Source organism: Vicugna pacos, chromosome 2, assembly GCF_048564905.1.
Source record: "Vicugna pacos chromosome 2, VicPac4, whole genome shotgun sequence".
In the NCBI taxonomy this organism is placed as follows: Eukaryota; Metazoa; Chordata; class Mammalia; order Artiodactyla; family Camelidae; genus Vicugna; species Vicugna pacos.
In genome coordinates, this window is record NC_132988.1 from 9944794 (window position 1) to 9957840 (window position 13047).

The 13047-nt window shown below is 44.8% G+C and overlaps 1 protein-coding gene and 1 long non-coding RNA gene across 2 annotated transcripts in view; one reads left to right on the forward strand and one right to left on the reverse strand.

The window, feature by feature from the left end:
- Positions 1-706: 706 nt before the first annotated feature.
- LOC140699832 (uncharacterized) lies at positions 707-1689 on the reverse strand. Its single transcript, XR_012078080.1, has 2 exons — positions 1629-1689; positions 707-1513 (listed from the first exon to the last, which is right to left on the reverse strand). It is a non-coding gene; the product is annotated as an uncharacterized lncRNA (long non-coding RNA).
- Positions 1690-6233: 4544 nt separating this feature from the next.
- CPE (carboxypeptidase E) overlaps positions 6234-13047 on the forward strand; it is a 120429-nt gene continuing 113615 nt past the window's right edge. Inside the window, exon 1 of the mRNA XM_006213184.3 lies at positions 6234-6728. Coding sequence (XP_006213246.2) covers positions 6425-6728 — 304 coding nt within the window. The 5' untranslated portion in view covers positions 6234-6424. The remainder of the gene's footprint in view (positions 6729-13047) is intronic.

Sequence of the window (13047 nt, forward strand, 5' to 3'; positions counted from 1 at the left end):
TCTCCAGGAGAGGATGCTACCATAGCCTGGACCAGAGCCTGGACCAAGGCATTAACTGTTAGGATAAAGCAGAAGAAAGGATTTCAGAAGGTAGGAATATAAGAATGGCCAGATATCTCAGTTGTCCAATACAGCCGTCACTAGCCACTTGTGGCCTGTGAGCTCTTGAAGTGTGTTTGGTCTGAATTGTGCTGACAGGCTGTGATGTAAATTACACAACAGATTTTGAAGACAGCATGAAAAATTATTTCATTAATGCATTTATATTGTTAACACACTGAAATGATAACATTTGGGATACACTGAGTTAAAATTTTCTTATTAAAATTAATCTCACCTCTTCCTTTTTCCTTTATTTAAACATGGCTACTAGAACGTTCAAAACCACATAGCTAGCTCATGTTATATTTCTGTTGGGCAGAGCTGCTGGGACACTGGGGTGGCCACTGGGATACGGAGAAACTGGTACAGGGTAGAGCTGTAGAAAAACAGTGACAAACCCTTGGGACCATGTTTAGTTTGAGTTGGTAAGTAGATATTCAGGCTGTGATATTTGTGGGTGGAGCACGTGCATCGGATTCAAGCTGCGTGTTCAGAGTGCCGTGGTCCACGTCCGCCCTCTCAGCTGACAAAATGGGATTAGGTAGTAGGGGGTTAATGGGAAAGACCAATTAACAAAGAGAATCATAAAAAATGAAGCACACAGCACACTTTAAATAATTTATTTAAACCTAAGGCATAAGTATACACTCATCCATTGGTTGGTGGTTGGTGGTTGGAACGAGCCCTTCTCACCACACTGTTTTCTACCCTTAGAGTCTCTTTAAAGTGACAGGGTTTTGAACAAACCTAAGAGCAGACTGTGTAGGGATTTTTACCTCTTCCTCGGTCCTTCACAGTTTTCTCACTCATACCTAATTCCATTTTAACAATTCAGCTGTTTCCAAAGCATTCCACTTTTTCCTATTCTTGTACTTATCAGTTTACTTTTTTAAAAAGTTAATTACATAACTAAAGTAAAAGTGGCATGGACATTTTGTGACACACCTGACTGACTCTTGGTGTGGGCACCCAACCCAGCGATGAGAGAAATGAGAAATGGGAGAAAAGGGGAAAATGGGGGAGCTGTGAGACCAGTTGCAGCCCCGCCAGGCGCCAGGCTCCCTCCTAACAGGCTTCTCAGTGAGGACAGGGAGCTAGTTGAGCAGAGGACTGTCAGAGAATGTCCTCCTTGCTCACCGGAAATGCCCGCATTGGTGCTGGGAGTTCAGAGGAAGAAGGAGGGATTCTGAAGCCGGCACATCTGGGTGGGGCTGCGGTGCTGGCAAGAGGTACCACGGTTGGCGTGTGTCCCAGCAGGGAGCCAAAGAGCGCAGAAGGCTTCGTTCATGGAGCACGTCTCTTGTGCCCACCTCCTTGCAGGCTTTAGTTCATGGAAGGCTTCTTGTGTCCCTCATTTTCGAGTGAGCAGCTTGAAACAACTTCATTGAACAACTTCTGGAAGCCAGCAGACCTGGGATTAGAACGCTGTTCTGTCAAACCTCAATATCAGCCTCTGGAACCAGTGTTCCTCAATCTTATTTGGCATCAGAATCACCAGGCGAGGATGGGGGGTGGGGAGCGCTTACTCAAAGGCAGATTTCCAAGCCCCAGCCCCCAAAAACTGGATTCAACTGGTCTGGAATGCGGCCATGCTCACCAAGTGATTCTGATGCAGAAGGTTCCGGAACACTGAAGGGCAGTACCACACTGCCTCTCTGGGGAAGCCCAGAGAAGGGCCAGCCAGAGAGGGGTGCTGCTGAGTGAGGAATGGGGACTGGAGAGGGAAGAGTGGTTTGCTGGAGCCAATCCATACCGATTTGTGTCGAAGGAAAATCAAATAAAGTTGGTGTTGCTAAGACAGCTCTAAAATGGAGCCAGGAGGCCACTGAGGAAGAGGTTCTGGGTGAAATCTGACCTTCCGACCACTTGCTGTCTTAACACCGGCATCCAGAACGTCTGCCCAATGTTCCAGAAATCAAGATGCTTATTGGACCCTCACCCTGAATAACTCTGGCAGCCCAGCCCTTAAAGGCAAATACCTCCCTCCTGCACCAGGGTCGGTTGTAATTCTTGCCAGACAACTTCCATAACCTTGTGGCTTTCGCCCTCATGAGCCCCTGACTCTTACTCTTCCCTGAACCCTCTCTCAGTTTTACCCGAATCTGTGTCTCCAGAATTGTTAATAACCCCAAATAAACTCTTTTCTGGTTTGCAGTCTTCTGTGTTTCTTGGTTGACACTGACAAGAGCCAATTGTTAAAATTGAAGGAATTTGAGTCACTTGTTAAACACAGCCATTATTTATAAAAAAAAAATTATATAAACTTGCAATTATATGAAAAACAAAGGCAATAAATACTCAAAATCTATGACTTCTTCATTATGCTGCCACATGTTATTATCCTCTGTGTTCTCCATGCTGTCTGTCGTGTCTGCGTGGGGGAGATGCTAGCTGTGTTTGTTAGCCCCAACCTCTGCAGCTTGAGACAACACACATTCTCTAACAGTTTCTGTAGCTGGGAATCTGGTGTTGCCTGGGGCTGAAAGATCTGCCCCCGTGGTTGTTGACGGGCCTCAGGAACTCATGGCGGCTGGACTGCGGACGTCCATCTGTCCCCCTCAGGCTGTTCTGCAGAGGACTCCCCCAGTCCCTGCTGCGTGAGTGTTTCTACAACACGGCAGACAACCTGCCCAGGACGAGTGAAACGAGAAAGAGAGGGAGAGGGTCTTGTTATTGTTGTCGAGTCCAAACTCGTTCTGCTCACCACACGACAGGCTAATAAACTGGGAGATGAGGTGTTGGGGCAAGGAATAATGACTTTATGTGGAAAGCCAGCAGACCGAGAAGATGGCAGACTAATGTCCTGGAGAACCATCTTCCCCAAGTCAGAATTTAGGCTCCTTTTATACAAAAAAGGGGAGGGGACGTGGTTGGTTGTTGCAGACTTTCTGGTGTTGGAATCCTTGTTCTTGCCCTGTCCACCTGGGTCAGATCATGGTGCCCCTGTAAACCTCCAACAAAACAAACATTATTTTCTATTCTACAACTTGTTATCTTCATACGAATGGAAAAGTGTTAATATCCTTAAAGGTCAGAGCCTTGAGAATAGGCTCTCCTGTGTATTTCAGCCTCTAGGCAACATTCTTTTACAAAAGGTGTAGAACCAGCAAGACTAAGCCTAGGAAACAGAGCACAGGGTTAAAGCCAAAGGAACAGATGTAATATGGAGTCAGATTTGTTCTTTTCTATTACATTATCACCTAAATTTGGTAGGTACATCCCATCACTTCTGCCAAATTACCTTCACTAGAAGCGAGTCACTAAGTCCTGTGGATGCTCAAGCAGAAGGGAAGTAAGCTCCCCTGTGAGAGGGAGGAGTGTAAAGAATTTGCATAAGGGTGTGCTGCCGCCGATCTCTTCTCAAGCTGTGTCTGGTGACGTCACATCGGCCATTTGAAATCAGCCACAGGGAATATTTACCCTGTGGAAATCAGCAAACACTCTAAACCCGGTTTTATCCCCCATGGAGAGCTGAGTGTCAGACATTTACCAACAAATCACTGGACAGATAGATATAAAGTGGTATGTCTACAGCACTTTTGTGGAGTAGATGAGTTTTAGACAGGACTTTGGAAGGAGGGAATCAAAGGTTTGGGAGATAGGAAGAGATAGCTCCTGAATTTGAAAAGTAGTAGGGGTGATGCGGGAAGTGGAGGTTAGGGGAGCTTCAGTTGGTCCTTATGGATGCTCAGAAGTGAGATGAGCAACAGAACTCTCTCTTTTCTGTGTGCATGCACATGCATGATTTAAAATGTGGGTGCACACTACGTTTAACTATGGGTGCACAGAGTCCAATGCATTAGACAATCAGTATGCAAGATTTCCTACCCAGGAATCAGGATGGGTATGTAACCATTCACATAATTGCCTCGGAAGCCGCGAACAAATGACATAGGCTGCAGTGAAGCTGACCGACAGTAAAATCACCCAGAAGTTCAAAGACCTAGTTTTAACTCCTCTGAACTGATTCCTTGGTGTGTGTGCTGTGCCCGCGAGTAACTGACAGTCTCAATCATCTATCAGGTATGCAAGAGCATCTCTCAAAAAGAAAACTTCCAGAATCATAGTATTTTAGATTTAAAAAGACTTTGGAAATCACATGGGACAGTATTTCTCAAAGTATGTTTGTCAGTCAAACATCAAAATCTGAGCTACCTGGGGTTCTTGTTAAAACCTGGAACCTTGTTAATACCTGAACCCCCACCTCAGATCTACTGCATCGGTCAGGGCTTGGGAATCTGCACATTTTATTAATTCTCTAGATGATTGTGCTGCACTTGAATGAATCCAGATCTTCCATTTTGTAGATAAGGAAAACCAGTTTCTAAGATTTTAAAAAAGACTCCCCTCAAATGAGACCACATTGCTGGGAGGATTCCACCCATTTACAAAAAAGTAAAAAACAAAAACAAAAACAATCCATAAAATTGAGATTTGGGAGAAAATAGAAAACACACCCTTTGTCTGAAGAGAAGCTTAAGGGCAACACAGGATTTCACTGACTCATATGATGTTTACGTGTGTTCTTACCAGTATGTGACCCACCTAGCCACAAATCAGTGTGGTTACCTTAAATTGCTAACATGAAACTCTTGACCTTCCCCTTCTGAAGTTATGGTTTTGGCTACTCTGTTTTCTTTTTCAAGGTTTCCAAGGTTGCTCTTTTGGGCATGATTTTAGAAATCTAATTATAGCTTTGGTTGCAAACTTCTGGGGACCATGTAATCAAACTGAGACTAACCATAGAGGAAAATATACAAGGTTCTTGCATTGTCATTCCTGCACTGAAAAGGAACACGGCTGGGTGCAAATTCAACTGAGTGGCATGTCTTTGTAGTGGCAGCTTTCCCCTCAAAATCCCCCAAAAAAGATCTATGCTGCTGTGGGAAACAGTCAGAGGAGTTTGAAACCAGTCTCTCTAGCAGCATTGTTTTTTTGAGCCAATAAAATCATTTACACTTTCTCCAGGAGCAAGTTTTTATTCAGTGCACTGCATGTTAGGCATATGGAGAAAAAGTGAATTAAGAAAAAAACTACGTCTAACATGAAAAAATTATCCACATGATGTCCAGTTTCTCTACTTGGTTGAAATGGATCATTTATTTAGATTTGTACTATTTTTGAATCCAAATGGCAACCTCTTCAGAATAACATCTGCTCCAGATTTCTTCCTGGACTACAAATCCTGTGTAAAGGATGGGTATTTAATGCTGTAAATGATTTTATATTTTTGCAATAACTTTGGGAGGGGAACCCAGATACCATCTCCCACGATCAGAGTTTTCTTTCTATAACAGGATTTGATCTTTCATTTATTTTTTCTTGGAAGAAGATTCTCCAGCCCCAATCCAGCCTTCATGTGGACTGCAGTCCAACATCTTAGTTACAACCAGGTAAGAGACCTTGAGCCCAAATCACCCAGATAAGCTGCTCTGGAAAGATTTAACCTTAATACCAAACTAAATCCTGTGTGCAGCGCTCCCAGCTGTACTGTTTCCCCCACAGGAGTTACAGAGGGGGTTGGGAAAAGCACTGGCACATGACATTGTCTTTCCTGTGCTTTTTTTTTTTCCCCTGGAAGAATCCAGGAATATGATTAAATACAGTTAAAGACAGTATCTGCAAATGGCTAGAATGCGTTTTAGTTTCTTAAACCTCTAAATCACAGGGCACCATGTTCTGTTTTCCAGGCAGAACTTGCAATCAATGAACATCCAACCCGTGGGTTTGTGTTTGGACTATCAATACAGTTATTAAAGACACATCACGGGGAGAAGGCAAGTGGCTGCCAATACTTCCTTTGTGTTTCTTTTTTTCTGGAATATTCTCTAATTTTTGGCGCATCAAGATGGAAACCTGGTCGGCTTGGCACGGATGGCAGTTTAAAAGGCTGCACTCCCAATCCCGGAGTGTTTTTTTCCCCACGCAGCGTCACGGGTCTCTCAATGACAGCAGCGTGCCCACACCCGACCTTAGCTGTCATCCCACCTGGGTCGTCCCGGCGCCATTTGGCTCTGACGTGGCCCCGAGCCCGCAAATCGCGCAGCAGCCCCCGGTTATCCGCGAATCCGGCTGGCGGCGCCGCCCTCCCGGCCCCGCCCGCCCGGGGCCCCGCCCGGCTCCTCGCCGCCTCCCCAGCGTCCCGCGCTCGGCGGCCGTGCGTCTTGCGCTCCGCTCCGCTCCGCTCCGCTCCGGCGCCGCGCTCCCGACTCCTCGCTCCGCTCCTCGCTCCGGGCCGCCGGGAGGCGAGGCGAGGGGACCCGCCGGCCGTGCGCCCCGAGGCGCCGGGCACACGGGAGGCCGCGCGGAGACGCGGGGCGCGATGGCGGGGCGAGGGGGCCGCGCGCTGCTGGCGCTGTGCGGGGCGCTGGCCGCCTGCGCGTGGCTGCTGGGCGCCGAGGCCCGGGGGGCCGCGGGGAGCGCGGCGGGCGCGAGGCGGCGCCGGCGGCCGCAGGAGGACGGCATCCCCTTCGAGTACCACCGCTACCCGGAGCTGCGCGAGGCGCTGGTGTCCGTGTGGCTGCAGTGCGCCGCCGTCAGCAGGATCTACACGGTGGGGCGCAGCTTCGAGGGCCGCGAGCTGCTGGTGCTCGAGCTGTCCGACAACCCCGGCGTCCACGAGCCGGGTAAGGGCGCCGCGCGGGGTGGGCTGGCGGTGGGGGAGGACGGAGAGGGGGCCCGTGGCGCCTTCTGCGCCGGGGCGCCTGGGCTGGAAGGTGGGTCGTGGAGGGAGGGTTGGGGATGGGGATTGCCGCCTCCTAGTCTCTGCCGTCCGCCCTCCCCAGCCCCGAGAACACCCGTGGGTGGGTGGGTGGGGGAAGCACAGGCCCGAGGGGCTGCGGCGGGTGGAGGTAGGGGCGCAGAGTCGCTGTCACCCCCACTTCGCAGCACCGGAGACCGCAGGGAATAACTGAGAGGCCTCAGGGAGGAGGTCGACCTTCCTTGCAAACGGGAGTAGAAGGATAAGGTGCAGAAGGCAGGGACTCAGAGAAAATTGAGTAGAAGTCGTTTATCATTTGTTTCCTAATTTCCAGAGGACCCAGTAATTGTACTGGGTGCTGGGGGCTCTGCCTCCCCATTTCTACCTGTGTGTGCGCATTCGGTACACGCGCTGCTGGAATGCTCAGGGAATGTTAAGGATCTTGGCAACACTGGCTGGTAGAGGGTGAGAAAGTGGCCTCTGGCAGGCATTCTGATTTTGAAACTGCACACAGTCTTTATACGGAAAAAGGAATATTTCATTTTCTCTGCTTTAGCCCTTTGAGATGAGTAGTTTGTGACCAGGTTTTTTTTTTTTCCCCGACGGATGTTCCCAGATGGCCGTTTTATGCATCTTCCTCCTGAGTGTGTTAGGGCACGTTTTAATTTATATTAAATGTTATGTATTTGGCATTAATAAAGAGGTATTTTAAAAAATGTCCTTGGTGCTTCTTTTTCATTGCTCTTCAGGAATGCTATAACTCCTAAAGCCTGGTCTTATGATCCTGAAGGTACTGTTGAAGTAATCTGGGCTAGTGACATCAGCGTGGCATGCCTGATTTTTTTTTTAAAGGATAAAGAAAGCGAGAAAACAGGTAAAAATTCTCAGTGTAGGGCCAGAATAGTTTCATAATGATATTGAAGAACCAGGCTGAGAAGGGATTAAAATAGGTGACCCGTGGAGACACTTTGGTTTTCAAACGGAAAGTGTATGGGGTTGACTAATAATAGATCTTCAAACAGGAAACATTTCTTACCTTCAAAAAATGTAAATGAAAAGATTTGTATAATTTTGCTGCCCAAACGCTAAAATCAGATTCTAGAAAGCATTTTCTTTAATGCACCCCAGCAGGATTCAATTGGAAATTTTGAAAATTAGTCTCATACTTGTATCTGAAGATAAGGACATTTTTTAATGTGACAGCTCATTTTCGGTTATTTCAGATTTTTGGCCAAAGTCAAGACATCCTAGGCTCAGAGAAAGCCAATCTAAATATTTGTGATTCTCCTCCTACTTAAATAGAACCGTTGATTGTTTTGTTGTAGATTGCGCCTCAAATTTTGTTAATTGTTTCTTCAAAGAGATGATATAAAAGCTAATGTTAACTTTTTGTGGTCTTGCTTCAAGTTTAGAAATAAAATTATATATAAAGTGATATTACTGTTAGAATGTGATATGCTTTTGAAAATGAAAACCATAATTCTTTTGTTCGAATATCTGGAATGTAGAGTCTGTCAGGATCTGTAGGTCCCTCTCAGACTGCAGGCCCGATGCGGTAGGGCTGTGTCTCCAGCGCCCAGCCTGGGTCAGGTACAGAGCAGGTGCTTAGTACACATTAGGGGAACAGTGAGTCAGTCATTTGCTGAGTAACACAGTGCCTTAAATGTTTTATTCTTTGTAAACACAAGATACACAGGTTTAGTTCATTTTAAGAAGGTGAACAAAGAAATGTTTATATTATGTGCTTTATAAGTCCTTGTGAAATGAAGGAAACTTTAAGTTCATGATATTACTTAATAGAATGCAAACTGTCTACCCATTGTAGGGTTTTTTGAACCGTAAAAAAAACCACAGGATGATTTCCACCCCCCACTCCCCAACCTTTTAAGAGGAGATAGTAGGTTGGAAATCTTTCGAGAACTGTTAAAATAAATTCAACTGAGTAAATTTTAAAGATCTTATTGATTCATGATTCATTAATTCTCAATGATTCATGAATTGAACATCATTCAATCTAACAGACGGAAAGGTGTTCCTAGGAGTTGTACAAAATGAAAGACTTTGATAGGCATAAGGGAGCAGAACCAAGGAAGTTACATCAGGCAGAAAAAAAAAAAGAACAAAATGGATTGGTTATTGCAAAGTTACTTTCTTTTAGGGGGTGGCAGTGGTCCGTGATTACCTCGCTTGTGCTGAGCACACGATTCCTGATTGGCTGGTTTAAGAGTTCATTTTTGGGATGTAATTAAGTTTGGTGATGTGGGGCTTAGCATAAGTGACTCCATTTTGGGCCTGTTGTGTTGTCTTTAACACTAGCAAATGCAGAGATCTGGTCAGTTTGATAGTATTTATATGAATTAACTTTATAGGAAGTTTTGAATAAAGGAAAATATTCACTATTCTTAAATGGCTTTCAGATTCCTTTTAGATGAAAATATTTTAAGGAATGAGAAAGGAATACCCGTGCTTATTTTGAGATTGAAGTGGATGCATTCAGTGTCTTTTGAACACCTGCACACTCTAGGTGAGCCAGGATGTCGGGGCTGTATAGTGGTCCACAAGGTGGTCCTTGCCCTGTGGGGGACTGAGAATTGGCAGGTTGGAGGACAGTGTAAAGGTGGTCAGGGCTGCAAGTAGAGTGAGAGGACCGAAGAAAGGGGACTGTGGACCTTAGGTCAGGGGCATTTGGTGACTGAAGAATGGCTGACAAGAAGGCAGGGATGTACAGATCACTGAAATTCACCAGTTCCAGGGTAGCTCATACAGACGTATGTTTTCACAGAGCTGCTTTTGAAAGAGGGCAACTCTCTTAAGTATTTTCACATTATAGGGTTTTTTTTGGAGGGTTGAAATCATATTTCTGATTAAGCTATTCAGAAATAACATTTAGCTTAACAAATTTATTTTTTTGACTAAAACTTTGATGAAGTTGCCCATATTCATTTTTTTGTTTTTTTTGTTTTGGGGGAGGGTAATTAGGTTTGTTTGTTTGTTTGTTTAGATGGAGGGACTGGGGATTGAACCCAGGGCTTCATGCACACTAAGCGTGTGCTATACCACTGAGCTATAGCCCCCCACCCATATTCATGTTATCTTCCAACAGAGAGAGGTGTCAAGTTTTTTAGTTTCCTTAATCTAAATTCTCTTTCTGAACTTTAAAAACATGTAACTGACTTCTAAGTATTTAGTTATCATATTAGAAAAACTCTCCAAAACAAAACAGCATGTATACATAAAGCCTTTCCGTGTGTTAGAACTGGGGGGCGAGAAGTTGACGAGGGTAGATTTGCAGACTGTGGACAGATGGCGCCCCTTGACCCCACCAACTCCCTTCCTGAGCAGAAAGAAGTGATTATTGTACTTGTTTGGTACCAGGCCATGGGCTGAATTTAAACTGAACTCCTGAAAAGCGATCGGTTTTCTCAGATACTCCACTTCTGAATTCATCCAGAGGGAAGGAAAGTCGCACTGGGAGTTGATCAGGGAGGAACATTCACACCTATTCTGTCAGCTTGATTCCTGACTGGCTGGATGTTGCGCGTCTCGCATGTCATCTTGTATCACTTGGAGGCCTGCAGAAATCTCCTGGGGGAGGGTGGTGGGTCTCAGCCATTCTCAGAAGACTTGGTCTCATCCCCTCACACATCATGAATCTGAACCCCAGACACGGGGCTGGGATGGAGTCTGGGCTCGGATTGAGTCTCTGCACTCAGATGTGTTCCCCTGAGATATGAGACCTGCCAAGCCTGGTCATGTTTCCCACTTTTCTTTCTGTTAGCTCATATTTTATACATTTAAGATATTTCTACACATAGGGACTCCTGTGCTCAGACCCAAACATATGCTCTCCCGGGCATGCATATCCATCATTGCAATACTCATAAAAGAAACCTTTGTTAATTTATGTCTAAGCGGTGGAGTCCATATTCCCAGACAAATATTCCGAGAGTTACATATGAGTTAAGATTAGTTTGTTTAAAACACAAATTCTTTTACATGTAGTTTGATTGCTCTTGGGGAGTAAATCTGATTTATAGCTAAAATGCTATCTCAGAAACATTCTTCACAGCATAGATTTTTCTTTCTCAAAGGCTGGAATGATTATTTTGGACTGGTTCCTCCCCAAATCTGTTCAGATTTAAAGTGTATGAATGCCAGTGTGCATTTGCCAAATATTGTGATGGAACATTAAATGCTGGCAAAATTTCTATAGTGCTCAAAAAAAAAGAAAGGAAGTGGGGATGTTGGTTATTTTGTATGGCCTCTTTTCCTGCAAGATGAGTGTGTATTAGTGGGAAGTGACTACAGCTGAGTAACACCTTATTGATGTTAGATTCTGGAGAAGGGTCTAGAGGTACCACATGTGGTTGAGCGTTATTTTTAGACCCAAGTGAGTCAGTGTAGTTCTTGCCAGAAATAATGTACTTGATTGACTTGTGATTGGCTAAAGGAAGAGAGGAAATTGGGCTGGCCCCTAACATATCCTGTGCTCAGACAAAATGTGTCTTCCTATGAAACTGATTTGAGAGGCGCAAAGAAGTCAAGTGCGAGCACCTCCCTCAGGGCACAGCACAGGTGTGGAACACCCACCCCTCCTGGTTCTTGGTGAAAGATATTTTTGACAAATACAGAAAAGAGTCCTAGTAAGTGGAGGGGTGGGGGACACAGAACCCAGCTGTTCCCAAAGCGGATTCAGTGGAACATTAGTTCAGCTTGGTTTAAGTCTTTGCTAAACCAAGATAAACAGGTTTGTATATTCCAAGACTTAGCAGAGCCCTTCATATGCTGATGTATGGCTCAGATCTCCAACGCAGATGTATACTGCACAGTATTTTCCAATCCTTTTTCCCCGGGGAGCTTATCTTGTACCTGCTGTTAGACTAGGTGGAGAAGCACAGCGGTCTAGTTCATCATCATTCATCATCACATTGCGAAGTTTCGTTTAATAATTCTCCAGCAGAGCCCACGCAAACAGGGAGCTCCCCAGGGATGGGGAGCAGATGGTTTCCATTTTTTTTTTTTTTGCCCATCAACGGCTAACATAGTGATTTATGTAGCGTAAGCTCTTAAGTTATGCTTATTGAATTGAGAACATGATTTTGAAGCAACCAGGCAGAGGACAGATAGTTTTGATTGGAAAGGGTAAAGTGACACGTGCTTTTATTGTTAAATAGCTTCATGCTTTGCACTTGTTTACATCTTTTCCTTGTCTATAAAATAGGCATACTTTAAAGACTCATACCTCACAGAGCCAAAAGTAGCATAGAAAAGAAGTGAATGAAGCTGCTTGCGTCTGGTTATTAAGAACATGGGCTAATTTGTTCAAGTGTTTCTCCGCCGACTGGAGGTTGGTCTGGAACATGCTCGTTGGGAGGTGGCCCCTCTGGCTGTGTCATCAGAGGAGACAGATGCTCACCTGTTAACAATCTACGTAAGCCCATCTGCGCGAGCCCAGGGGACCGCCCTGAGGGACTTCCTCCTGTTAATCGTCACTGTCTTCTTGTTCACAAATGTTTGTCCTCTATCAATTTTTACAATGTGGGGCGTTCCAGCTTTTCTTCAGCTTGGCATCTTACTTTGCTTCATTCAGTAGCATCAGTGAAAATAGTCATTGTTATTTGAGTGTCTTTCATTATTTCTTCAGGGAGCTAAATAAACCTAGAGCGATTCCAACGTTTACTTTGGCAAACTAACTTATTTTTCTAGAGAACTGATAATGAAACTGCTCAGGTCCTGACTACTTTTTTCTTTCACTGACAGTGGAAGTGAAAGATCTTCAAAACCTCCTTTCTCACTTCTTCCTAATTTTCTCCCCACTGCTGGGGTCTTTTCTTTGTGTTTCCATAGTTCTTTGAAGAGCTGTAACATAAAAGTTTACGTGCAGCGTATGCTTCAGTGTCAGGGGATCTGAATTCAGATCCTGTATTCCCATTTATCACTGCTGTTCTTGGGCAAGTCACTTGACTTGTCTCAAAGCCTCAAGTTCATCACCTACAAAATGACAATAATGTGATGATGAAATGTAGTAGTAAATATAAAGTTCCTAATTCAATATGTCTCAGCAATGATTATTACGTCTGTTGTAGCATTGTCTGTTGTTAGTATACACGTTCCCCCAGTGAGCTGTGAGAATCTTGTGGTCAGGGATCGTATTTTGCTTATTTCTTTATCCCAAATATTTAGTTCTATGCTTAGGACATAGTGGCCACTCAGTGTTTGGGAAATAAATGAATTTTCTCAAACAG